The 26,418-nt window shown below is 35.4% G+C and overlaps 1 protein-coding gene across 2 annotated transcripts in view; it reads right to left on the bottom strand.

The window, feature by feature from the left end:
• Window positions 1-26,418, bottom strand: part of SPOCK3 (SPARC (osteonectin), cwcv and kazal like domains proteoglycan 3) — a 195,929-nt gene that overhangs the window by 93,305 nt on the left and 76,206 nt on the right. The window contains exon 4 of one of the 2 annotated variants that reach the window (XM_035549781.1): window positions 13,727-13,841. In XM_035549781.1, the coding sequence (XP_035405674.1) occupies window positions 13,727-13,841 (115 nt within the window). Of the gene's footprint in view, window positions 1-10,217; window positions 10,399-13,726; window positions 13,842-26,418 lie in introns of those variants that run through there. The other variant, XM_035549792.2, reaches the window with a different exon arrangement.

Below are 26,418 nucleotides of genomic sequence, written 5' to 3'. Positions count from 1 at the left end.
CATCTTGCTTGTACATTCATAACTTTTATAGACTCCAACAGCATGCCCAAAAGATTAAAAATCAATCGTTCATATCCTCAGGTTATCTGTTTCCTGTAGTGGTATGCTTATTGCTCTACTCCGCAGCTTAATTAACTCTCCTCTAAGATCAGCTTTCATCTTATCTGCTTCGTCTTTGCATCAACGAGTTTGGGCTTAGAGGGGAGATATTGTTTGGGGTTTACCTGTCCTTGGATGTTCAAATATATCACTGAAGGCCTGTCTTTGAAAGTTTTCCTCAGAGAAATTAAACCAGAGAACACTGGAGTCATGGCTACCATGACTGCTGGCTTCCCCAGATATAACTTATTTCCCCTCATCCAGAAGCTTTGTCTAGACAGAATTTGAGCATTATTCTGAGATTTCTGGACATAGATTCTATGGTGCATGCATTGTGCAGACGATCTGCACATGTGCAATAAACCCAAAGCTTCAATGAAGTAACCATACAGATGAATTACACATGTAATTACAGATGAATAACCACACCATCTCAATTAAGAGAGTATATCCCAAAGATTAAGGAAGCTTTAGATCAAGTCCTAAATGTATTGTGACTGTAAGAATTTATGATTATTATTATTACTACTACTATACACTTTGCATAACAGTTTTAGAAAAAGTACTTGTTTATAAGTATATATATAACTTGTTTATAACTTGTTATATAACTTATAACTTGTTTATAAGGATAAATACATAAAAGTTTCTATTTGTATGGGTTAAACCTCAAAATGACAAAATATTTTTTAGGCAATAAGGATCTGATATAATATGCATAGTAGCCAGCAGAAGGAAACATACATGTAAGTTTAATGCTACTCTTCTCTACTAGGAGATTACAACATATTATAAAGAGAACGTACTTTTGAAAATTTGGACACATTAAATGGTTCTTGATGCTTGTTTAAAATGAAAGAGAAATACAAAAACTGACCATGCAAAACAAAGCCAAATATTTAGCAACTCCTGACATGTCTTTATTATCACAAAGCGCGCTGAATTATTTGGTTTCCAAAAGCAGTAGTATGTTTTAATGTAAAGCATCAATATATGCACATACTCCATGCTATGATGACAAACATTTCCAGCTGCAATGTATTTTTTGCCATTGGAAACCTTGAAGGTATTGTTTCTCACAAATGAAAATTAGTGGAATGATTTCTGTTCTCTGAACAGTTTTCCCTACTCAATTTCAAACACCAGTTTGAACACCACTGGTATATAAGCAAAACAACAGATGTATTCTGAGCTTCTAAATACAACTCACGAGCAAGACCTTCACATGAAATGAAATGCATTAGTATTGATGTAAGTTGATAATAAGAGAACCTAATAATAATCAGATCCAAATCCACATGAAGATTTTTAAACTCATAAAAGAAACCTTCACAAAAAATCATCCTGGAGTTTTATTCTTTCCCATTACAGCCAGGCATTTCAGTAACACTGAAGCACAGAACAACAACAACAACAAAAAACAAATCCCAAATTAGGCACTAATTGATTATAAAATATTAGTATCAGACATTTTACAATCGATTACTACAGAACACTGAAAATTGATAGTGACAACTACTTTATAAAGCACTACAAAAACAGAAAAAAAAGTGCAAGCTTTCTTTTAGGTAGGTAATTGTAAGAAGGAATACTGAACAGTTCCTAAATTCATTTTGCATGCATTTTCTGATAAAGGAGCATTCCATTACTTTTATTACTTCGTAATATTTCAAGTGTTGACATAAAAGTCCACAGTGAATCTTACTGCTATGGACTACGATTACAACTTGATAGTTAAGGACAGAAAAATCATCTATAAGCACCGTCTTCAACAACCCTCCTAATTTTGTCAAAAGGCAATCTTTTTAAGTATCAGATTTGCAGGAATATTGTGAAGGAAAAGGCCAAAGAAAAATAAAATACATGCTCATAAACCATTTCTCATTAATGGGACAGCACATTAACATCCCACTGTCTGAGTCACAAGTTGTACACTCTAACAGCAATGCTTTTCTAGATCAGACTTTACATTCGTAATTCCTTCCTATGCCCTACTTTTTGAAGAAAAACTTACTGCCATTTAGAAGGCGGTACAGCTGAGTGTGCCTTCGATGACTAGCAAGATGGAAAAAAATACAGAAAGCTAGAGCCCGTTGTCTTGTCTATATACATATATTTCCTAACTGATAATCTCATTGCAGAAGTGGAAAGTAGGACATTCCTGATCACTGAAAAACTCATCATGCTGACTGATTATCCAGTGAATCCTCTTGCCCCCACAGGCCACTGAGAATCTGAACAAGATTAAGGGAGCAGGTACAACATGAGTAGGCTTAGGACTTAGTAAATTAACTGAAATCCATCTGCATCATTCTAGAGTTTAACTCCACATTTACATTAAAAAAGGCATATCACAGATTTTGAATGGGAAAAAATGTTCTGAGATGTGTTCTACTAATAAATAAAAAGGTTCTGCTTAGGCTTCCTTTATTTCCAGTTTGTTTTGATCTTCTACAAAACATATATTATGTACCAAGAAAAAAAAAACAAAACTAAAAAATAAAGAAAAAAAAATCTCTTTTAGACTTCTATAGACAGTTTTATTTTGTTTTGTTTTTCCTTAAGCACAGCACATTTCAAGTTTAGAAGTTTCGCTACACAAAATTTAAATACTTTATGGGTATCTTAAAACCTTAATAAGCGATAATGCTAACATGGCTAATGTTGGTACTGCAGCATACGTTCTTGCCATCTGCATCCATATCTTCCATTCACATTAACAGAAGTTACTTATAAACTGAGAAAGAATACAATTAGAGGGTACCGTTTTCCTCTAGCTGTGTATCCATAACTTCCACCAAAATTTATGGAAGAAACACATTATAACCAAGGAAAGAGAAGTCCCTCACAACACATGTAAAACATAATGCACAGTGTTTTTCCTTCCCAATGTAATGAAACAGCTAGCAACAAAGAAGTTTCACTTTTTTCCTTTAATGTATTAAATTGTGGAGCATATGAAAATCTCAGAAACATTCATACTTTCACTTCTTTTTTTAAGCACATGAAAGTCCAAATTATTTTCTCAACAAGTTCAATTAAGCTATGACTAAGCAATTTCCTTTTTAGTACCTTGTAGAGTGTAAGTGGGATCACAATGGCATAGCTGTACAATAATTAGACTAATCAAAGGTATATAATGTTAGCATTGTGAATGAAGTAGTGCTGCTCATTAACCTATTACAAAAGAATTACTGTAAATTCAGCCTACGTGTAGCATCACTTCCTGTGCAAACAAACACAGATAATGCAACAAGCTTGAAACACTGCCAAGCTGGCAGACTGGCAGCACAAATTATGCAAAGAAACAGAAAACCTTCAGTAGATTCAACAGAGCTTGGAGCATAAGAATGATTAAGTGTTTCTGTATACAACTACAAATCACAGTAATGAATCAGACTAAGATTTCCATTAAGAGACTTAACTGCACCAGCTGGCCTTCTTCAGCAGCGTTATAATGTAAAATGATGACATCCTAAAAGTGTTTGCAACTTTCACACAACATGCCCAAAGCAAATCCTGTTTTACCTCAGTTCTTTTGGGAGACCTTTTTTGTAATCATCATAAAAATATGCTGCAGCACCTAAAGATACAGAAAAGCCGCAAAGCTGTACTGTTCCTTATTCTCTGGTTTTTGTTTTTGTTTTCCCTTTTTTTTTTTCTTATTTAAAAGACAGTAAGGCTGTTCCAGGTTGTAATTTAAAAATAAAGCAAAAAGAAACAAACAAAAAAACACCACAGTATCTTCCCCACCAGTTCTAAGACTCTTTCAGAACTGTTCGGTTCACTTCAGGCAACTACAGACTTGCAATTTCAGCTTTTTTATTTTTAAATCAGAAACTTAATAGGCCTAAACTCAACCTCCCCCCCCCCCCCCCCCCCATTTTTAATTTCATATATTAATGGAAGAGTAAGGTGCTAACAAAGGAATCAGTACATATGAATGAAATGGCAAAAATAGTACTTCTTCAGAGAAAAGTCTGAAAGTCTCTAACAAACATTCTCTTCATCACTCAATGCATACGTGGTTCCACAAGGCGCGCAGAGAAAGCCTCCAGTGAGAATATTTACTGAAAAAGTACCATTGTCATTATACACTGTTCAAATACAGTAGATTTTATTTAAATCATGGTGTACTGATCTACAAGACCTCTTAGTATTTTCAGAAAGATTGATTCTCATCTGACAAACTGAACCTTTAAACAATTCTTAAACTATTTTTTTTTTGTAAATGAAACAATGCCATTCTGCGTGTTGCAACTACCTCTCAAGCCTAAATGGCATTTTCAGCTTTTTGTATTTTTTCACTTAACATATAACCAAACATATGGGAAACATTTGTGAGCAACCTCAAAATATAAATTGTATTTCTAACCAAGAAGATTATTCCTGAGAATAAGACATAGATCCTTTGAGATCCTAGAGCCTAAAAATTTTTGAGAATGACCTAAAAAGATCTAGATATTATTGTGGATTAACTCCCATTTTCAAAAGTGATAAAAGCCTCACTGAAAGTTAATAATATGCTCCTACCCTGAAAATCTGGCACTCATTAATTGTTATCTCCATATTCTGATGTTCTGGAAATCTATCATACATATTATATTAACAGAACATACATATGATATGAACAGAAAAAAAAGAAGCATATATGTGGGTACAGACATATTTATATTTACATGTGCATGTATGTGTGTGTGCATAACATATGGATATGCATGCCTCTACGTGTGTGCATTCCTTTTACCGAATGGGCATCTCTCATATTTGGAATTACTCACTTTTTATGCCTGGGGACACAATCACCTCAGCCATGCAGTAGCACGGCATGGAATCAGAAGAGGTTCTGCTTTCATTTTCGCAGTAGAATCAGTGTTACAGTTCTGTAGCATTTGAAATTTACGCTGGGCTTCTGTCACATCATCCATCACAGGGAAAGGTTAACCAATCTCATGCTTCAGGGCCCAACACTCATCACTTCAAGGCTGAGACAGAACATTTTCCTCATGTTACAACATTAAGGTGAACACAGCTAGGGAAGATGAACTTCATATAAAGAAGCATTTAGATCAAATTTTCATCATTCCCATTTCCCATATTCTTCCAAAACACTGTAAGAGGGCAGGAATCCAAGGCAAGATAATGGACGAGATGACCAATGCTTTGAACCAAATCAGAATTTGGAAATGTCATTTAACTCAAAAGCCTAAAGGGAGTTGTAATAAGATCAAGTGTTGGCACAAAAACTATGAGACTACGTAACTATCTTGCCTTAGTAAACTTCATTAAGTGCTAAAACATTTTTTATTTATTTTTTTTTTACCATTATTAGCTTCTGTGTTATAATAAAGTGATGTTCTTTCACATGTGTTTGTAGTGAAGTCATGTGGTAACTTAAAGACTACACCAACAGGCAGGAATATCAGAAGCTTCTGCTAATCGCTGAATGCAGGTCCTACTCCCCACAAACTTGGGGGCTAGGGAATAGTTCTTCCTAAAACTAACTTCACTCTTTAGAACAAAGTAACAAGTAACAACAGAGGTAGCATTTTACCCAAATAGCACTCATCACTCTCTCCTTAATTTTTAAAATAATAAATTTTGTATCATTGGGCCCTCTATACTGCTCATCACCTATCAAGCTCCACGTTTTACAGAGGTCCAGTCCACACACTTCTCTGAAACATGCCTTGTAAAGCTCTATTTCAAGAAGAGCAGTTATAATTTTTTGATTTAACTTCATTGAATGCTTGCTTTTTATGACTCTCTGTCCATGACTAGTGAATTGTCAGGACTCTTGACTATAAACTGACCAAGCATCAAGAACGACTTGGATCGAATGCAAAATTTCCATTTTGGTACTTTGCAGGTAGGACAGAGGTCACTTTGGGAAGGAAAATATTGCACAGAAAACCTACTAGCTGTGTACTGTGGTTGTCCATTCTACCTTTAGGAAGATCCTTAAGTTTTATATTCAATAGCCATCTAGTCTTCTCTTATAAGCTAATACATAATTCTTATCCCTTTACACACTCTTCAAGATGTCCATTTCTTGTCAATTTTGTTCCAAAGATCCAAAAAGCTGCACACCTCTATGGCAGGGCAATCCTAGTCATCTTATACACACCTTCCCTATGTTATTAAAATGATGTTTGCATAGGCTGCTATCATAAAAAAGCAAAAAAAAAAAAAAAAAGCATATAAAAACAAGATAAAGAAGGAACTGTAAATGAGCGCAATGCATAATATGCAAAGAGAAAGAAAATAAATCATAAAAAAACTGTTACTCAAGGAACGAGCCCTTATTTCTAAGTATTTCCCTAGAGATTCCCTATACATAATAGATGTTAAAAAAGTACTGGAACTAGAATACCTGAATTGTGTTACAGTTGTTTCCTGCTCTTGAAATCTAAGAAGTGTTTGGTAAGAAACTGAATAGAAAGAGAAAATATACACAAGTAATAAGTGTGGGTGTGTGGGTCTTTCTGCATTTTAGTTCCATTTTAACAAGCCATGGATGTAACATGGCAGAGAACTGCAATCTGTTTATCCTATTGCATGGAACTGTCATGCTGATCTGCATTTTACAAACAAATCCATAAAAAGCACTGCAGAACCTTCATAATCGAGGGTGGAATGGGATGCATAATGTATGGATGGGAATTCACAAAACAAAGATATACATTTCCCTAGCAAAATGGCACATTCATTTAATGCACTGACAAATTTAATGCATCCAAGCATTGATGAAGTTAAATTATCCAGTCAAATTTATCCAGCATATTTCTTTAACTTACAGAGGAAGAGAAAAAGATTCTGTTTGATCAGATTCTACTAGAATCAATCAGCGCAAGAATAGTCAATAGGTTAGGTATAACACATCAAGACACTGGTATTTACCAGGAAAATACTTTTGGTTGAAAACTTTCAATTTTCTGTATTTCCAGAGCTGTACGAAAATGTATTTCTAAATGTTATTGAACAAGTCATCACTTCACCAGTTTCTTCTAGCAAACAGTCAATTCTTGGAATGGAGTGTGTAATGACTCATTCTCAACTGAATTAACCTCGCTTGGAAATTGTCTCCTGCAGCTGATTTGAGATAAAAGCAAGGAGGAACATTTGAAGCAAACATTATTTTTTTTTCATGTATAAGCATTAGGCTTAAATATTTTTGTTTTGATAAATATGCAGTACCAAAAAAAAGAATTTCAGTGAAAGAAATTCAGTTGAATACAAGCTAAAATCACAGGCACTCTCCCATGTATATTGTTATATTTAAATTTGCTGCTGAGCGGCAATTGTCCCATTTTTCATGTTTTCTAGAGTCCTGCTCTTTACCTGCAACTAACTTGCTTGCTTAGAACTTTACCAAGACACTGCATAGTTTAACACAACAGCCTGTGATTCATGGGATATTATTCTTAAGAGAAAATTGTGATGTGTCCTGTCATATTTCAATTATCCATTTAAAATCTATTTAACAGACTATTTATCAGGATCTGCAAAGTTACAATAGTTTGCTGCTAGACTAACTCTTCCACTTTTCCAAGCCCAGTTAGCTATCAGCTTTTCATGGTCTTAATGAGTTCCTACGTGTTGCAGTATCACTTTCTTTGTTCAAAGGAGCAACCACAAGTACATGAAGATTTAAGGGTTTACCTTTACCACCTGCTGCTCTGAGTATATAGAGAGCACATACTCCATTGTAGGTATTCAATAATATCCATTACCACCTACTGCCCTCCTATTTTGACTCACCCCTTTTTATTTCCTGTCCAACTCTCTTCTGGTTTAATATTAAACTTGTTTCCCTTTCCCCAAGATCACAGGGCTGAACTCATTGTTCCCAGCTGTTCTCAGTATAGCAGAATCAAATAATTATATCTCCTGAAAGTGAAGCGATTGAAAACTAAAACAAGTAGGCAAATTTCTATTACTATGATGAATATCCCACTTGTAACCATAACATTCACACCACTGTATTCACCATATTGGCAATATTGCATTATGATATTCTACAAGCTGTGTTTGTAACTGAATGAGGTATGCTCCAAAGCATTTCATTATTATATGTACAGACATTTTATAGATTCTTTCCCCATAAAGCCTACCATTTAAACAATAAAGATAAATGTGAAAGCATAAAGGGATGGTAAAGTCATCATTTAGGCAAAGAAGAAAAGTTAACATCAATCTCCAGCATTTCAAAGAATCAATGAAAAATTCTATTTCACATCAGACTTTGATTTGCTTCTTACACGTTCTAACACAGGCAGCTACTTTTTTCCCACAGCAATCCACATGGAAGCATTTAGATGAATAATATTAATATGTATCCTGCATGTTTTCCTGTTTAAATCACTTTTTTTTTTTCCTCCACAGGGCACAGCTAAGAACACAACACATACAGAACACATCTTCCAACAAAGTTATGTCCAGCAGATATGCAAATGCAATTACCTGCTGCCAACAAACACCTGGCATCTGTAATCATGCCTCAGTGATTTCTAAAGCTGTGATACTGCAAACTACACTCATGACCAATGACATACAACACTTATTTTGACCTTTTTGTCAAATAATGTTCAGTGTTTACAGTACAGGCAACTCTTGCATCAGGATTATGTGGCTTTGTAGAAGCTCGCTAGAAGAGGACTTGCCATCTTAGCAGAAAAGGAAACAAGCCCTGCGTGCAACACCTCAAGACTGAGGGGAAACATTATCTCTGCTGCCATAGAAATTGAAGAAATAGCAAACCGTAGGCTTGCCTGACCCCCAACACCATGAAAAGAACAGTGAGATAGAGTGGCTGGTTTTGAAACCCTGCAAAGGCAAGCATACTGCAGCAAACATCATCTCCCACTCATGTAAGTTAAGGAAAGTGATTCCGCAGGGCCATACTGAAGCTTTCTGTCACACTTTCAAATGCATAATCAAGAGAGGGAGAATGCCTGTAGAAAAACATTGCAGTGAGCTGCAAAGTCAGAACTGCAATTTGAGAATTAGCAAATGTTGAGAAGACTATTAATTTCCAGTTTGTGTATCATGTGTATTTCACTATTTTTAATATTTTCAATTCAAATATTTGCTCTTCTGCTAAGTTTACAAGCAAAATTGCTTCTGTTGTCAGCCTTACTAAAAATAACATATTTTACATCTTGACTTGTTGTTAAGAATGATTAAAGCTCAATTACAAAAAAGTTAAAACATGAAATTGTAATTCTTGCACTTAATCTGTGACATTTCATTAAAATAATCATTAAATATTTAAGAACTTGCTTTAAGTAATCTCCCCCATTTGAATAAAATATAAATGAAGATTATATAAAGCATAATTACGAGCAATTTTTAAAGTAAAATATAGGCATTTGATTTAAAAATAGTTCTCACTCTGCATATTATCATGAAACTATTTGTGTGATTAAATACTCTTAACAACAAGAAGGAAAGTAAGTATATGTATCTGTTCTACTATCAGAATTAGAAAACAAGGAATCTAAAGGCACCCTTCAGAAAAAAAAAAAAAAGGTAAGCCTTACCTAAGTGCATAAGCTTCTCAGTATTTTTGTAAGTCTGCCTTTTTCCTTCAGAGATACTGTAGCAACAAAAGCAGTGTTACTAGGTCACACCAGGTGATGTTCAACAGTCTCTGCCTTTATCAGGAAACAGCCTTTCAGCATCTCATACAGACATCATTTCAACCCAAAACTGCTCAGGCAGTTTAAACTGTTTAAAGAGGATCATGGCAGAAGTTGAATATTCCGATATACTGGAAGGAAAAATGTCTCACCTTAGGCATCTTCAAGTAAATAGACTTTTCTTTATTAAAAATACTTGTTAGAAATTATTTTAGAAATGTTGTGACTATTCTATTTAATACAGCAAATCTAATAAAAGTGTTGAACAGCTAGAGAAATACTTTGAGAAATACTCTTTGACAAACTTTGAAACTGAAGCAAAGCAGCACAGCAGCACAATTCAGAATGCCACAATAACCTCCTGAGCTCACCAAAGCTTGTGACCTCAAAAGAGATTTTCTGAATGGTTGCAGTCTTCTGCATCAACACCACTTCAGTCAGTGACAACAGCTATATATTCACAGAAAAATCACTTACCGCTACCTAAAAAAGAGAGGGAGGCAGTAAGTTCCTACATGTTCAGAACTGTCTTGACAGGGTGAGGGAAGAAGTATCCAGAAAGATAACTTGGAAGTCCCATTGAGATCTACAGAAAAACACTCACTGTCATCCCCAAATTCTACAAGCATTTCCAGCTTTAGTGCCAAATTTAGTGCACTGACTGATGTGCTCTTCCGATGTCCAGAACTACTAACATATTAACTGTACAAACTGTTACAAGAGAAGTTACTTCCTGAGCAAATATCAAGAGGTCTTCTCATTCTCTTCCTCACACAGCTTCAAGTCTCCACAGCTGTAGCAAAACATGCTTCCTAGAACTGGGGTGCAACTTACGGATCAAAGCTAATCACCAGCAGACGCCAGTTTCTCACACTGCCACTTACATGCACTGACGTCCTTCCTCCCCCTCCCATCACACTGCAGAACAAGTATACCTGAATCATGCAACAGAGCACAGTCTAACATCAACTGAAATACTTCTGAAACCACAGGCTGAGTCAGTACTGAGTATTGTCACATTAATTAAACCAGTTGGACCATGCCACATCATATCGCTAACACCCTTCCAGATGGCTGGGATATCTACTACTCATCACATGCTTCACTGCAATACTCTCAGCAAGCTATACATGGTTACAATCATTTGGAAATTGTGCTGTAAAGACTTAAAAAACAACCAAACAAAAAAATGGGACAGCACAGTCAGATAAATGTATTCAATAGTAGAATATCCAAGCATAAGCATATTTACTGCAAGTCATTTTTTTAATAAAACAACAAAAATTACTAATGTGAATTTGCCATTTGATACAATTATCAACCTCCCCTGATTATCAACCTCTTTGTCTATGTTATTACCTTAAAGAGTGACAAAATTATTTTACAGAAATTTCTGAACAAAGAAATATTGCTGCTTCAAAACAGTGCTTTTAATAATGGAAAATTTAACTTTTAACTAAGTCAGAGAGTTTCAACTCGATGAGAATAATCTTCAGAATAATCTATTCAGTTGTATCAGTGTATCTCAGGCTTCTATCCCAGAGGTAGCCCAAAGGTGCTCATAAACCTTTCACTTGCCTTGGAGGTATGCAGTTTCCTCTTCCCTGACTTTCTCTTGAGCATAACCTTTGCCACTGTATCAGTTCACATGTTTAAAACTAATTTTCCAGTGTAGGTTTCTTGAGAATAATTTCTGGAACATCTACATAGCAAATATGACCAAATGGAAATCTATTGGCATAGTGCCTATAAAGAGTTCTCAGTAATCCATGAAACAAGTCTCAACTATTTTCCAGGAGACACCCCCAAGTGCTTAAAAAAATAATTAAATCAGATATTATTTAAATTATCGAATCTTTGAAGAATACCACATGCACACACACAGAGGAAGTGAAGTGGTAAAAGAAAATTATTGGGATGAAATTTTGTGAAGATTTACTCCCATTAAATCATATACACACAGTGGATAGGACACAGGTAGATAAAACAACCTGGTGGCTGATAATATAACATGTCTCATTCAGCTTTTACCTAAACATATAACTGAGTTGACCAATCCTTTGGGAAAAAAAAAAAAAAAAAGAAAAAAAGAAAAAAAACAGGTGGCTACGTTGACAATCAATATGCAAATTGTAGGTATTAGTTAAGGGATAAAACAAAAGTTAAGGCCAAAGAAGTTAACAGAGGAAAAAAGACTAGCAGACTGCTTTTGAATACACTACTCATATTCTTGTGCCACCACACTACAAAAAAAGTCAAAGACTGCATTAGAAAGAAGGCACAAAGCAATTGATTTCTCCTTGAGGCTAATACCCTGGGAGAACAGGGATATCTACATTTGGAAATCCTTGGCCTGGCTTGCCTGCTTGACAAGTAGGCAGAGAATTGCTTAACCTAGCTTACAAGACTAGACTTGCAGTGCTTATTACAAGGGTTAATCATCAAGTTGTCATTTCAAAGTTTCCCATTATGAGATTGTGCTATATTCAGAAAGGCTTTGCCCCGTAAAATATTACCTTTCAAAAAGAGTGCCAGGGACTGTGGGAGGAATAATACAGGTATGAAGGCAGATGTCAATACATTTATTAATTCAACCACTGCATGCAGTGTCATCTAGAGTAAAAAGTTTTCAGTCTTTACCTGCTGCATGTATACTTAAAGTGGAGGTGTCATTTTTTCCACTGTTTTCAATGATGTGTCTAATATCTCCTCAGAAATTTTGAACAATTGTGTTGTCTTCTCACAATCTACACTGACATATTCCCAGCAGTTCACATGCAGCTGAAATTAGACTACCTGGCTTTCTCTGATAATAATTGTTTCAACTTATTATACATAATACCTTATCAAACCAAAATGACTAGCTCTACCCTGAGATTATTTGATAGAAACAGCATAGCTCTGCAAATAAGTTTTTGTTAATTATCTGCAGCTACAGATCTAGGATAATTTAAACTTTTAATTTCACTATGTACTATCTTGCTCATTTGAAAAAGCTATAGACGGGTGTATTTAAACATAACTAGCCACAAGGAAGAACATTCCTTATATCATTCACAATGAGGTACTGGCTCTCTAAAAAGTTCAAAATTATCTTTTTACATTACACAAGAAAGACGCTGTTTTCCTTAGCTCTTTTCAGCCCCTACTGAGCAAGAAACTTTATCAAATATTTAGTTCAATCATGATACTGTAGTTTAGTGATACTAAGGCTCTATCCTTTCTACTGTGCTCTGTTTCCCACAATGAAGCACAAAAAAAATGAACAATTCCAAGTCAAAAATGCAACTTGACTTCACCTCCTGAGCAAACAATAATCTCATGATTCAACTAAGGGTATCGTTCAGGCCTCCTACCTATCTATGCATTATCTGCCCCAGATAAAACCAGAGAAGTGCAAAATTTTGCCACACTGAGACCTACATAAATAGAGGATCTGGAACTGTTCTTTCCCTTCACCACCACCACCTCCACTTCCCCCCACCCCCACCAAAAAAAAAAAAAGTGTAAGAATGAAAATAATCTGCATTCTGATTCTGGAATAACTATCATATGTTCCTTATATTTAATAAGTCCAATGCAAAACAAGAATGCATAGAAGAAAAAAAAGCACACTATATAAAAGTTTAACAGACAGTTTTGAATTCTCTAGCCTCATATAAGAAGTGAAAAAGTCAAAGCAAGGCATAGCAGCGGGGTATTACCACAATCACAATATTTATTTGGTACTGCACAGTTAGTATTTCCTTAAATATAGTTGCATCATCAGCTTGTGATATTTAAATATCTACGCCCTCTAGCTTACCAGCCTATTAAAAAAATCAAATATTAAACAATCTAATCAAATTATGCATACATAATTACTTATAAAAATCCACTGCTTGTATGTTGTTAAATAACTAAACTAATTATAGTATACTTATGGTTTACAGTCAGTCATGAACACTGTTAAAAATGTCTATAGGATTAACTTTTAAAGTATTTACCTGTGTGTAAGCCTTCGGTGACTAATGCAAACAGCAGTTTGTTGATCCTGCGCAACACAGACCTTATGGCGACTACATTTCATCTTTAAACATGGATCTTTAGCCGGATCTAAAGCTAAAAATAATTTTAGAAAATTGTTAACAATTATCTAGAAGCATGCAATTAAAAAAAGAAATACAGCACACACAAAACCCACCAAGTACATGGGGGAGGGCTGGCCTGATGGTTGTACAGGATGCCAAAAGGAAAGGCTCTGATCTTCATCAGGATAAAATGCAGCATATTCAATAATAAGGCAAAATGAAACTGTACAAAATTCCAAGGAAAACAGATCTTCACGAATCATGCATATTCCTGTATGCTCTCATACAATACCACTGCTATTTATTCATAAAAATAGTAAGTATCCTTCACAACTCTCTCCTTATCAGGGTTTGTAACAAAGGCAAAGGCTGGTGGTTTTCACTGTAGCTAAAAACACTCTTGATATTAGAATTTGCTGAAGACTTTTAGGAATCCTGCACATCCATTTTGTCATTCAAAACACTAATGTCTAAACGAAAATGCTTTGAATTGGATTCTGTTGCCTTCAGTTCTCCATTTCAGTGACGTCACTTCTAAACAGAATTAGGTTTGTGGTTGTTATAGTTCTAAAGCTGTAACACATCTGAAATGACAATAAAACAATATGCCAAAAAGATGGGCAAATGGCATTTATCAGGAGTTTGGAACATTTGTTCATTCAGATGTTGACTGCCACATCTCCCACATACAAAATCTTTGTAAAAGCTGTAAACCAGAATGCTAGTTAAAAAAAAGCGTACTTCTCAATCCTTTTCATGTCATTTCTACCATGAAATAACATGTACAAAGCAACATTGTATAGTAATAATTCAGTGAGACACAAATAGTAATATGCTGGTCCATTGCAAATTAACACAGAGAAGAGGAAAAGCATCCATTGGCTAAGTTTAGCTGCTGTGTAGCTAATAAAATTACTCACCACCATGTTCTTTTTAACAATTGCCACTTTCTCACTGTAACCCCCAAATACTGGTATTTCTACCGTAAAAGTAGTTTCTCTTTCCTGCTAACTAAGATACAGCTGGGTTTTTCCAACTAAGCATTCTGAATAGGTAAATAATGACAATATCTGAATTTACTCAGAAATTATAACTCAGATGAGATTCAAATAAAAGAAAAAGTATATTAAAATATGCGGATGAGTGATTTGTATGAGTACACCAAGTCATGCTCCTGACACTGATCAGCTCAAAGTCTGAATCAGCATTTTCTAACTCCTGAAGAGGTCTTATACTCAATTTAAAAAGCACTGTTAGAAGAAGGGAGGAAAGGTAACCGAGAAGGAGGGAAATCCAAAAGCCTGAAAGCAACAGAAAATGAGACACGTGATAGGGAAGAAATAGTAAAACCAAGAAAGTAAGAAAGAAAATTAGAAAGAAAATAAAGATAGGGTAGGAATACAAATATGACAACAGCATCAGAGATCTCAGGATGTAGCCCTCTGTAAAAATAAATTCTGCCTGCAATATTCTAGCTTTCTTATTTCCGTTTCTTTTGTAGCTCAGTCTTTGCTCTTTAATACACCCTCAGCTTTGAACTACACTTTAAATTACAAATACTAATTTCTGGGAATAAACTTAAAAAGTCAGACACTCCTTTTCATTACTTAGTATTAAATTTGTGTAGCTCATTTCTTGACTAATCAAGTCTACATGACAATACAGTAGATTCTAAAATTTCAGCCAATATTCACTCTCACCAGAAAAAATCAACTTTTCCCTTCTTTGATCTCCACAGTGTTTTTCAGGTAGATCTAAATATTCCCGAACTATTTTTTTTATTCCTATGGATATCCTTCTCTTACATGGAAGGCCTTCCCCATCTCACCCCACTTTGTTTTTATTTTATTTGGATTAAACACAAAACCAAAACAAACAAACAAAAACCTAAGAAACTATATACCAAACTCTAGCTTAAAGAAAGAGTACTGAAAACCCTAAATGGCAAATTTCAAAATCAAGTAAAAAAGCTGTAAACAACTAATATTCAGTTATCCTGTGTTCACCTTCACTTAAGCAGATTACTGTCCAGCCTTCAGTTATTTTTCAGAAATGCTTTCCCCTTGTTTTTCACATTTGTTTATAAAATGTGTATTTGCATACATATTTTCTGAAGGGAAAGTTATGTTCTTGTGTTCTTCATGATCAAAAGTAAACTTTTAACCACAACTTCATTTGAACTGCTAAGTGATATTAATATAAGGCTGACAAAGCATGCACCCAGAAAACAAGACCAGGCTGACAGTTAGTTACAGTTTTGACATGTAATTTTTTGGGGGCTAAGCAGGATTAAATACAGTTTAAATGGTGAATTTTTCATTTTTATTCCCTTCTTAACAATATATTCAGCTGTACAAAATATATACATTATATTATCAACAAAATAGAAAAGTGATGGAATCATTGATATAACAGTAATTCAGTGCAGATTGAAAAGAAAGATTTCTTTAATTACAGTTTAAAACATACAGGCAGATAGATGCATTCCTATTCCAGGTATTTTATTTCTGCTGCAAAACAGCCAGAAATTCACAATGAGGCATCCAGCTGTAGTTAATAACTCTGATTACAACAACCCTAAACCAGTGGGAAGGAAATGCAGCGATAAATGACTAGAATGACTGAACTAGAATAATAGAATTGGAGTTCAAATTAACGAAAGCATACTCAGTATCCTTCTCCAACGTACTTTGGGTTTTAACATCCATGGAAAATACTTTCCCTACTTTAAGTCAAGCAGAATGTAATGTCTCTCCCTAATGAACATGAACAAATTATCATTTAATGTACTGCTCAAGCGCCTCTTCCTAGAATGCTCTCAGATGGAGACACTACAGTAGCAATACCTGAATATGACACCAACATAGTTTCAGGTAAATGTTTTGTAAAACTGCATAGGTTTTTGAAATAAAAACATATTAGCAAGAAGAAATCTGGAATCATACAAGGATGCTGAGTCCAGTATCAAGTAGAAAATGTGTTTCAGGAAAAGAGATGAATGGGGGTGATCATGCAAGTGTTCTTTAAATCAAACATGATTTAAATGGTTATTTCTTTTCCTGAGTTCTTGGGACTCTGAAGATATATTTTGATAATTCTATCAAAATTTATCAAGCTGTAACATGTCTTTCTGGCAATGCTACAGGCAGAACCCAACTTTATAACCAAGAGATGATACTATCACTTGGCCTTTATGACAACATAAAGATGGGTATCAAATTAGGGAAGAAGACCTCTAATTTATTGTTGAAATCAAAATGATTTTATTCCTAGGGGAAAAAACAAAAACAAAAACAAAAGCAAACAAACAAACAAAAAAACAACACCATTTTAAGGTTTTAATATCCAGTGGAAGTCCCAAAGATCTAACCAGGAGATCAAATTAGAAAATGGCCTTGACCACATAGGTGACAACACAGATGAATATGCTAGATTTTGAAAAAAAAACACAAACAAACAAACAAAAAAACACTGCTGGGAAGCAAAAGAGTCTGTATGAGTTTCAATGAGTACTGATACTCGGTTAGTTTCCTTATGTATTTAACAGAGATTTTCCACAAAAGATAAACCAGATTGTTCAGAATTCTGTGTTTAAAAGAAAAACATTTCTGAGGACCACTCAATCACAAACTGCACCTTATAAATTAAAGATAGCAACAGGTATACATTGGTGAGAACCTAATATTAGAAATCAGTTCTGCAGAGGCAGAAGACTGTCCTGACATCTTTGTCTGGCTTCAGAGAAATGAATGATAAGAAACTTCAGACACCACATCTAACAATTAGGCATTGAGGAATACACCATTAACTTCGCAGAGGCAGGTCTTTGTAGCTAAGAGTTGACTGGAGAGTCTGATGGAGAGAACTATTTTGGGCATCTCCAAAGTGAACCGTTTCCTGGGCTAGACTGGGCACTCTCCTACCAAAGGCTGTCAAATACCAAAAGGAATGGAAGGCAGGGGATATAACCTATTCCAGGGCCCATCCAAACCTTACAGTAACAATTTGACCTTTGAGTATTTACTGACTCTGTGTTTATGATGCCCTGGACGGAAATCTTGAGTTCCAAGAGCACATTTTGCACAATCACACATTTTTAGTATTTAACGTGCTTTATAAAAATGAAAAAAAAAATACAAATTACATTAGTAATTTGCACAGCTGTGAAAGGACTAAAATAAATTGGATGTTTATAAAAGCACAGACATTTCTTTCTGTAAAAACAAACATGAAACAAAATAATTACAAAAACTGTTTTATGTCATATCTGGAGTAGGCAAAGCACACACATGGACATTTTTCATGCAAAGTGAATGATAAACCACAAGAAAAACAGTTACTAAAACAATGGTGTTAAGTTTTTCATGCTGAGTAAGAACTGGACTACCATTACACTGCAGGGACATACCTAAGACCTGTCTCCACATGGAGTCATCCTAAATATCTTAAACTACTATGAAAATACATAAATTTATTCCAGGGATGCTAGGGAAAGTATCATTGATGTAATGTAAGCTTATAACTCAGTCAAGTTAACTCAGAAAATATATGGCATTAAGTCTTTAATTCTTCACTGCATCTTTTAGTATTTGCTGACAAAATGTGCCTGCATTACCCCACCTCACTCCGAATATGCAGTCTTGCACTGGCAACAAACACTGCTTTCAACTTCTGCTAAAACAGGCAGCTATAAAGCAGTACAATGTTCATACTGGAAACACCGTAAGTGTCAAAATCCCACTGTGGAGCAATTTTTGCATCTCTCAGTTATTTTCTTCAGCATGAAACAGACATCAATCTGAGTCACTTTTACTAAATTACCATCATAATCATGAAGACTAGACATCCTTTTTTCATAACTGAAATGAAAACTTAGATCGTACAGCATATTTATACTGTCACTAAAAACAGGTGATGGCTCCTCTATGATGAAGAGCCTCTAGAACATAGCAATATGTTTGTTTATGGCTTGCCAGAAATCATTTCTTTATTTGTGGCTACAATGTATCAGCTGACATCCTAGAAATCAGATACGACCAGCTTCTAAAGATATCGGTCTGATATTAGCTTTCTTAACTTGGTAATATTCAGCTTTATTTAGCTCCTAATATTCAGGAAAAAAAAATAGGTTATTTGCCTATATGCATATTTAACATTTGTCCGTATATTTGCCTAAATTAATACCAAATGCAGTGGTAATTAAATTTCAGTAAGTAGAAAAATTTCATTGCCACAAAAACAATTACAAAAGTATAAAATGCTTGTAACATATAATTTTTCTCCAAGAACTTATATGGTTAATTAAAAATAATTTGTGCTCTGCTGAAAAGCTATGGAACAGAATTAGGTTCACTTGGTGACTTTTATAGATGGATATGGATTTGTTATCCTCACATCCTAAGGAAGTAATTAATATTCAGAAAAAATGATTCAACTATTACTAATGGATCTACTTATTTATCATTCAGATTTGGAAGAGCAATGCAGGAAAGCTTCTCTCCATCTCTTCTCTAAGTTAGTTTCCAGCTAGTGCTCCTGGAAATTGACATTATCCAGATCATGTTTATTGGGAATATAATAGGAAATCAAGATTAGCAAGACATAACATAGGAATCCTCTTGATTAGAGCTCCATGGTAGAAACCACGGTAAAGTACTAGTATCTTACAATCAGACATATTCCCAATTTTCCATAAACAGCAAAAAGAAATGGGAAAAAAAAAAAAAGGTTAAAGGGCAAAGTTTTCAGACCTAAGGTCTATTCCCCTCCTCTGAAGTTCAAGATTTGTTTCAGACAGGCAGAAAAAGAACTAGATGGACTTTTTGGTTTACTAAATTCACCAAAACCTACGTTATGTTTTGAGCAATCAATGAGTGGTTCAATTCCTTTAGTTTAAGAGGCAAGGGACAAAAATATAAATTAGCTAAGTGTTTTAAATAAAATATTAATAATTAGTCATATGCCTAAGCTACAACCCTAGGCAGACAGACATCTAGAACAGATTGATTCATATTACCTGCTTTCATAAGCTACTTATTTCCTGAAGAAACCTAAAGATCAGTACGTTTGGTTTTCCACTTTGAAATATGATGATTCCTCAACTCCTAAGCAGAATTTCTCAGAATTGTGTTGGGTCTAGAGAGGTGAGGAAGATCCTGGCACCACAATTTCCAGAAACAGCAGGGGGGAAAGCAGGATAGAGCATATAAACACTCAGCTGATAATGTCAGCTAAAACAATAGAGATATTTAATTGCAGTAACAGTGGTCCTTTTTTTTGCCCTAATTGTATGGTGATCTGCATCCAGAATTTGCAGACATACATACATACAGGCTCTCCTCAGACACAGATGGTTTGAATCCATACTGCTTTTCATTCCAAGAGTTTCCAGTCTTGCTATGTAACATACCTGAGAGTAAACATTTTTTTTTTTATCTTTACATGAAAATGAACCATTGTGCAGCTAACAATCTCAGACACATGAATAATGAGAGAATAAACAAGAAACAGCCTACCTCCGTAACCTGATGGGGATGTTCTGAGAAGAAGAATCTTGAATTTTTGCTTCTTCTCCCAGGGACTGCATTTGCCATTTAAGATTCACTAGATAACATGAAAAGGAGAATGGGTAGCTACAGCTGAACCTTCACAAAAGGAATCTTCCCATGAATCTACAACTCCAGTAAGAAGAGTAGAGAGAAAGTGTTTCTGTTGGTGGCCAAGCAAGTAATTAGGAGTTTAGATTCAAACCCCTGAAGGTTACAGACAGTCTAGAAGTTTGGTTTTCAACTTGTGAGCAAATGTTTCAACAAGTATGTGTCTGTGTGCATGGAGGTTGCATCCACCCAAGAAGTGCCTGCTTTTAAGATTTTTTTCAGGAAGTCTCCATCCTGAGAACCAGGGACAATTGTGTAAAACCTTTTATCATGCTTATTCTCAGATGCTTTGCTGTTCCTAGCATTTTATTCTAATAAGTTCTGATATATTAGTACTGCGTGTGTAGTTGCCTTGCAATAACTGGAGTTAAGCTAGATGAAGTTCTGATAAGCAAAGAAAACATCGAATGGTGAGTTAGAACCATTTGACATTAAATAAGTACTGGCATATTTTCTTTTTGCTCACCCCTTTTGCTGCAGTAAAGTTTCAAAGAACAAGTACCTAAAAATGCATTTATTCCGACTCATAATATTGTACCTGGCAGTCTCTTGTCTTCCTCTGGAACAAGCTCACTAAAGTTTAATCCTTTTTTTTTTTTTTTCACGATTTCAAAATACTTTCCTCATACTTTCTCTACACTCCTCAAAACAGTTGTCTTGATTGTGCCACACTTTTTTTTTTTTTTGGTCATTCAAGCAGAAGCATAAACCTTATTTATAGATCCTAGTCCACAACCCCATGCTAACTCACAGGGGCATGGATATGAGTGAGGAGGGAAACTGTGTAGGGCACTTTCTGCCAACAGTTCTTTTTCTATTGCAGAAGCCTTCCACAAACTTCAGAAACTTTGCTCATAGCAACCTCAACATGAAATAAAGGGCAAGCAAGTTTTTTAAGAGGGTATATCCCAAGATAAACAGCTATGACAGATAATTTATATCATAAAAATGTGTCTGTTAATGAATGTGCATAAAATAGCTAATAGTAATTGTATTCTTCCCCCTCTTTTCCTTGTAAAACTGTTTCAGTAATTGGACTTGAAGAATATTGTACTGCTGATTGCCAAACGGCTTGTAAACCATTAAGGACCCAAAGCAACTCCTCATCATCCCATCATACATACTCCACTCAAAATACCAAACTAATTGCAAAGCAATAAGCCAGTAAGAAGAGAACATTGGAGCTCTGGTTCTGAAAATTGCTTTCGCTATAACAAATTACTGGACAAAAATGTTGATACATTAAGTCTCATGTCAAAATTTTGCACTGCCACGTTATTTTCAAAGGTACCATCATTAAAAATGCAATCCCTTGGGAAAATCTTTGCCCAAGTTCCACATTTCTGTCCTACATGCTTCATCCCAAATTCCAACTGTGTGCTTAGCAACAACCACTGGTGCCCTCCAACAGCTTTTGATATTGTGGTAGCATTTGTGTAACTTCTAAATTATAAGAAATTCTCCTCCTCACAAATATTTGTGTTTCAATAACATTACCATAATATGTGTTCTCACTGGTAGGTATTCCTTAAACGCTTACAATAGAATATTCTACCCACAGCTCAAAAGTTGATATAAATGAGGAAGTCCACGAAGCAAAAGTCAAATGCTGCCCTTAGTTACACCTACACAAATTCAGAAAAGATCCTATTAATTTAAATTGCCAAAGAACAGAGTTACTTTGGACTCAGACTGATGTAATTGACAGCAGGCTAAATAAATATTCTGCTAAATTATCCAAAACAGGCATGACTCATGGAAATGCATGTGCATACTTGGCTGGTATCATTTAAGATTTCAGCAGTTTTAGTGAAGCACTTTTATTTTTAAATTGCAATGACCACTTCCTTGATTTGGCAGAAAGAAGTAACTGTAGATAAAGTAAAGTAGTAAAGACTACATGAAAGTTCACAATAGTAATGTAGCACTACCAAGTAGTTAAGCATTGTACTAGTTTTCCTAAGAATATTAAATCATGATTTACAGACATTCTGTCTGCATCATAACTGACTTTTTGGTTCAATCAGGAGAAAGAAATGTCTGTATTCATCTAAGAGTGGAAAAGAAACGTTTTGAAAATTCTCCCAACTATTATCTTTAAATGGCAAAATGCTTATTCTTGCAAAGCAACGTGAAATAAAATGTATCTTGATTATTTCACTCTCTTGTACAACTGGTCAATTTCTGTATTTATTTCCATCATTTTTACGCTAAAAAATGTTAAAACTTAAATCAGAATGTTTTGACTGTAATCCACTTAATTATTAATTTAGTTTAATTTTTAATGTTTTTTTTAAACAGCTAAAACAGAATCTAGTATATTATTCACATAAAGTATCCAATACATCAGTAATACATATATATGTGTATTTTAGAGAAGCTTAGCATAACAAAAATAATCAGGAAGTGTACTTGTTATAAAATTCAATGATGATCTAGACATAAAATATGTTCTCTAACAAGCCACAAAAAATGAAATCACATCCTGCAGCGCAATATACAGAATACAATATTATTATTTTTTTTTTGAGTCAGTAAAGCTTTTGCATAAATCCTGGCTCAGCCAGACCATTTATGGAAAGTCCTTTGAGCTTTAAATTACTGAAGTTAAAGGAAAATTCCAACAGGTTCAGCTTTCAGTATTTAAATACTGAAATTCAGTATTTAAATACTGTAGTAAATACTACAGTAAGCAGTAAATACTGCTTTCAGTATTTAAAAATGTTTCACTGCTAACAAGCTAATAACCACAAACATACCAAACCTGCAAGAGTTCCAGATAGAACTAAGCTGCCATTTGGAGGGGGGGTGGGGGTTATGAATGTAAAAAACAAAATGGACCTACTCCACTAGAAATCCACTTTGTAATGTTTCTTTGCAGGGTTTCTCTTGGATCCCTAGACTCATGTTTGCATGAAATATTTCTGGTCTCCAGAGTAAGTGATCCCTGTACTTTCGAAATAGAGACACAAGTACAGGTGTTCTGCAGTTACTAGCTTGCAGTAAAGAAATCTGTAACTTAGTCAATTATGAGTATGCATCCGTGTCCTGACTCATAACTATCAATACATGACATAGCACAGAAGATGAAAAAGCTGTGTGTTCCCTGTACATGGATAGGATGGAGTGGACAGTAGCTGGCAAGAACAATTGAAGCTGGGTGGCCTCAGGGAGGCACAGCATGCAGTGCTTCAGGCAGAACGTCCCACAGCCAAAGCTGGCATCTCTCTCCAAAATGCATCTTGACTCAATATAGCAATTTGAAAGTTGAGACTCATTTCTGTATTAGCAGACAAGTACAGAAAAGTGTCTAATGAATACCAGTGATAACTTTACTAATGACCTGGGCTTATTACCATGACAAATACGTTTGGTAGTAATATTACTCATCTTTTATCTGACATACTGATAAATTTTGCAGTTTCAGCTAAGTCCTATTTTGAAATTTTTACAGTTGTGTTTATCTATCTTGCAACATATGTTCAATACACGAAGCAGTCTCCTTGTTTCCATTCATGAACACATTTTTTTTAAAATGTCAGTTTAAAACTCATGACTTGGAGTTGACTGACTTGGAGAAAGTCTCAGTAATTTACAACAAGACCTAGCTGAATAAAATTATTTGTTCACAGATACACAGTTAAATAAATGTATGGACGTACATGTTCCTTTCCCTTTTGCATTGTTGTTTAATATACTTAATGTATTCTTCTAAAAAAAAAAAGTAAAAAAAAAACATAAAAATGAGGGAGATCACAAAAACTGGGGAGGTTCCTGACAACTGGAAGCTAGCCAATGTCATACCTACCTACAAAAGGGCATATGAGAAGACCCATGAAGCTACAGACCTATTAGTTTAACCTTAGTCCCTGGAAAGGTTCTGGAGAAGACTGTCCTGGGGGATACTGAAAGGCATTTAAATACCAAAGCTCTTATCAGACATAGTTAATGTGGGCTCATCAAGGGAAAGTTGAAAGTCCTGCCTTAGCAATTCAATCTTCTTCTTTGACAAGGTCACCAAGTTAGTGGATGAAGGGAAGGCAGTGGAGATAACCTTTCTGGATTTCAGTAAGAGATTTGATACTGTCCTTCACGGCATTGTTTTGGACAAATTGTCCAACTGGGAGATGAACAGGTTCGTGCTATGCTGGGTGATGATATGGGTCAACAGTAGAGCTCAAAGGGTTGTACTGAATGGGGTTACATCTGGCTGGCAGACAGTCACTGGTGGTGTTCCCCAGGGGCTCAATTCTAGTGCCAATTCTGTTCAACATTGTTATCAATGATCTGGATGCAGGAATGGAATGCACCCTCAGCAAGTTTGCTGGTGATAATGGTGATTCCCTGGAGGGATGAGAGGCCTTGCAGAGGGATCTAGATACCTTGGAGAACTGGATGACTAGCAACAACATGAAGTTCAACAACGGAAAATGTCAGGTCCTGCACCTGGGATGGAGTAATGCCAGACAATGGGAAAGACTGGGAGACAGAAGAGAGCAGCTCTGCAGAAAGGGATCCAGGGGTGCTAGCCAACAGCAGGCTCAATGTGAGCCAGCAGTGCACCCTGGCTGCCAAGAGGGCAAACCACAGTTTGGGATTCATTAAAAACAGCACAGCCAGGCAGTCAAAAGAGGAGATTCTCCCGCTACATTTAGTGCTGGTGTAGTTCTGGTCTCTACAATATAAAAAGGATGTTAAGGTACTTGAAAGCATCCAGAGGAGGGCAGCAAAGCTGGGGAAATGGCTGAAGGATACATCCTGCGAGGACAGGCTGAGGACACTTGGGTTGTCTAGTTTGGTGAAAAGAAGGCTCAGAGGCGACCTCACTGCTCTCTAAAATTTCCTGATGAGCAGAAGGGGAGATGGAGGTGTCAGTCTCTTTTCCCTGGTAACTGAAAACAGGACACACAGGAAGGGCACAAAACTGCACCAGGGGAAGTTTAGACTGGAGATGAAAAAAAAAAAAAAATCTTCACTGTGAGAGTGGTCTTACACTGGAACATGCTTCCTAGAGCAGTGGTTGATGCCCCACGCCTGTCAGTGTTGAAGAGGCATTTGGAAAATGCCCTCAATAACATGCTTTGACTTTTGGATAGCCCTGAAGTGGTCAGGTAGTTGGACCAGATGATTTTTGTAGGTCCCTTCCAACTCTGCTATTTGATAATTTCTGGATCTGTCCATTAGTCCATCCCTCTGATTCTCAAATCAAATCCACTCAAAGTCCACTTAATAAAATTGTTTTTATTTACTGCTTCCCTTGCAGATTTTTAGAAGAGAAGTCAAGCTGGGTTCTCACAGTTGCATGGATGATAAATAATAGCATGATTCCAATTAGTTCCCAAGATCTTCAGGAGCAATCCTGAAATCTTACACTTCTTTTACAACCTTGTCCAGCAAAATGTAAGAAAAATGCAGGAGTTACTAAAAGGACTTCTTCATGCCAGTGTCTTAGAGTATGTAACTTACTTTGTCTTTGGATGTATGTTATTTACCACATTGTAAATTGAAAATCAGTAAAGAGTTATGGATATTTCAACCAAAGACAAACAACACTGCAGAAACGCACAAGAAGCAAGAATAGAACTTAAGAAAACATTTTTTTAATGAGGTGGCTAAATACAAATGAGTAAAAAAGGCAAATTTTAACATTTAAAATATGCTTTAAGAAGTATAATGCTTCTACTTACATTCAAGAAAAACATATATAGCTATTTTCTTTTCTTTTTTCAAACATCATTTACTAGGCTTTCTTTTTCCCTCACCAGTGAACAATAATTTCAGATTTCATATTCTTGATAACTCTGTTAGCCATTTTACATGCTTTCCTATTAAATCCCTGTTGCAAACATAAATTCACTAGACCATTAAATGAGCCTGTAAAAAATAAGCAGTCCTAATACATACCAAAACATTTTCAGGCACACAGTCCTTGGGAAACGATGGCACCTGTGA

The sequence above is a fragment of the Cygnus atratus genome, chromosome 4 (genome assembly GCF_013377495.2).
Source record: "Cygnus atratus isolate AKBS03 ecotype Queensland, Australia chromosome 4, CAtr_DNAZoo_HiC_assembly, whole genome shotgun sequence".
Lineage (NCBI taxonomy): Eukaryota > Metazoa > Chordata > Aves > Anseriformes > Anatidae > Cygnus > Cygnus atratus.
This window is presented reverse-complemented; position numbering and strand designations above follow the sequence as displayed.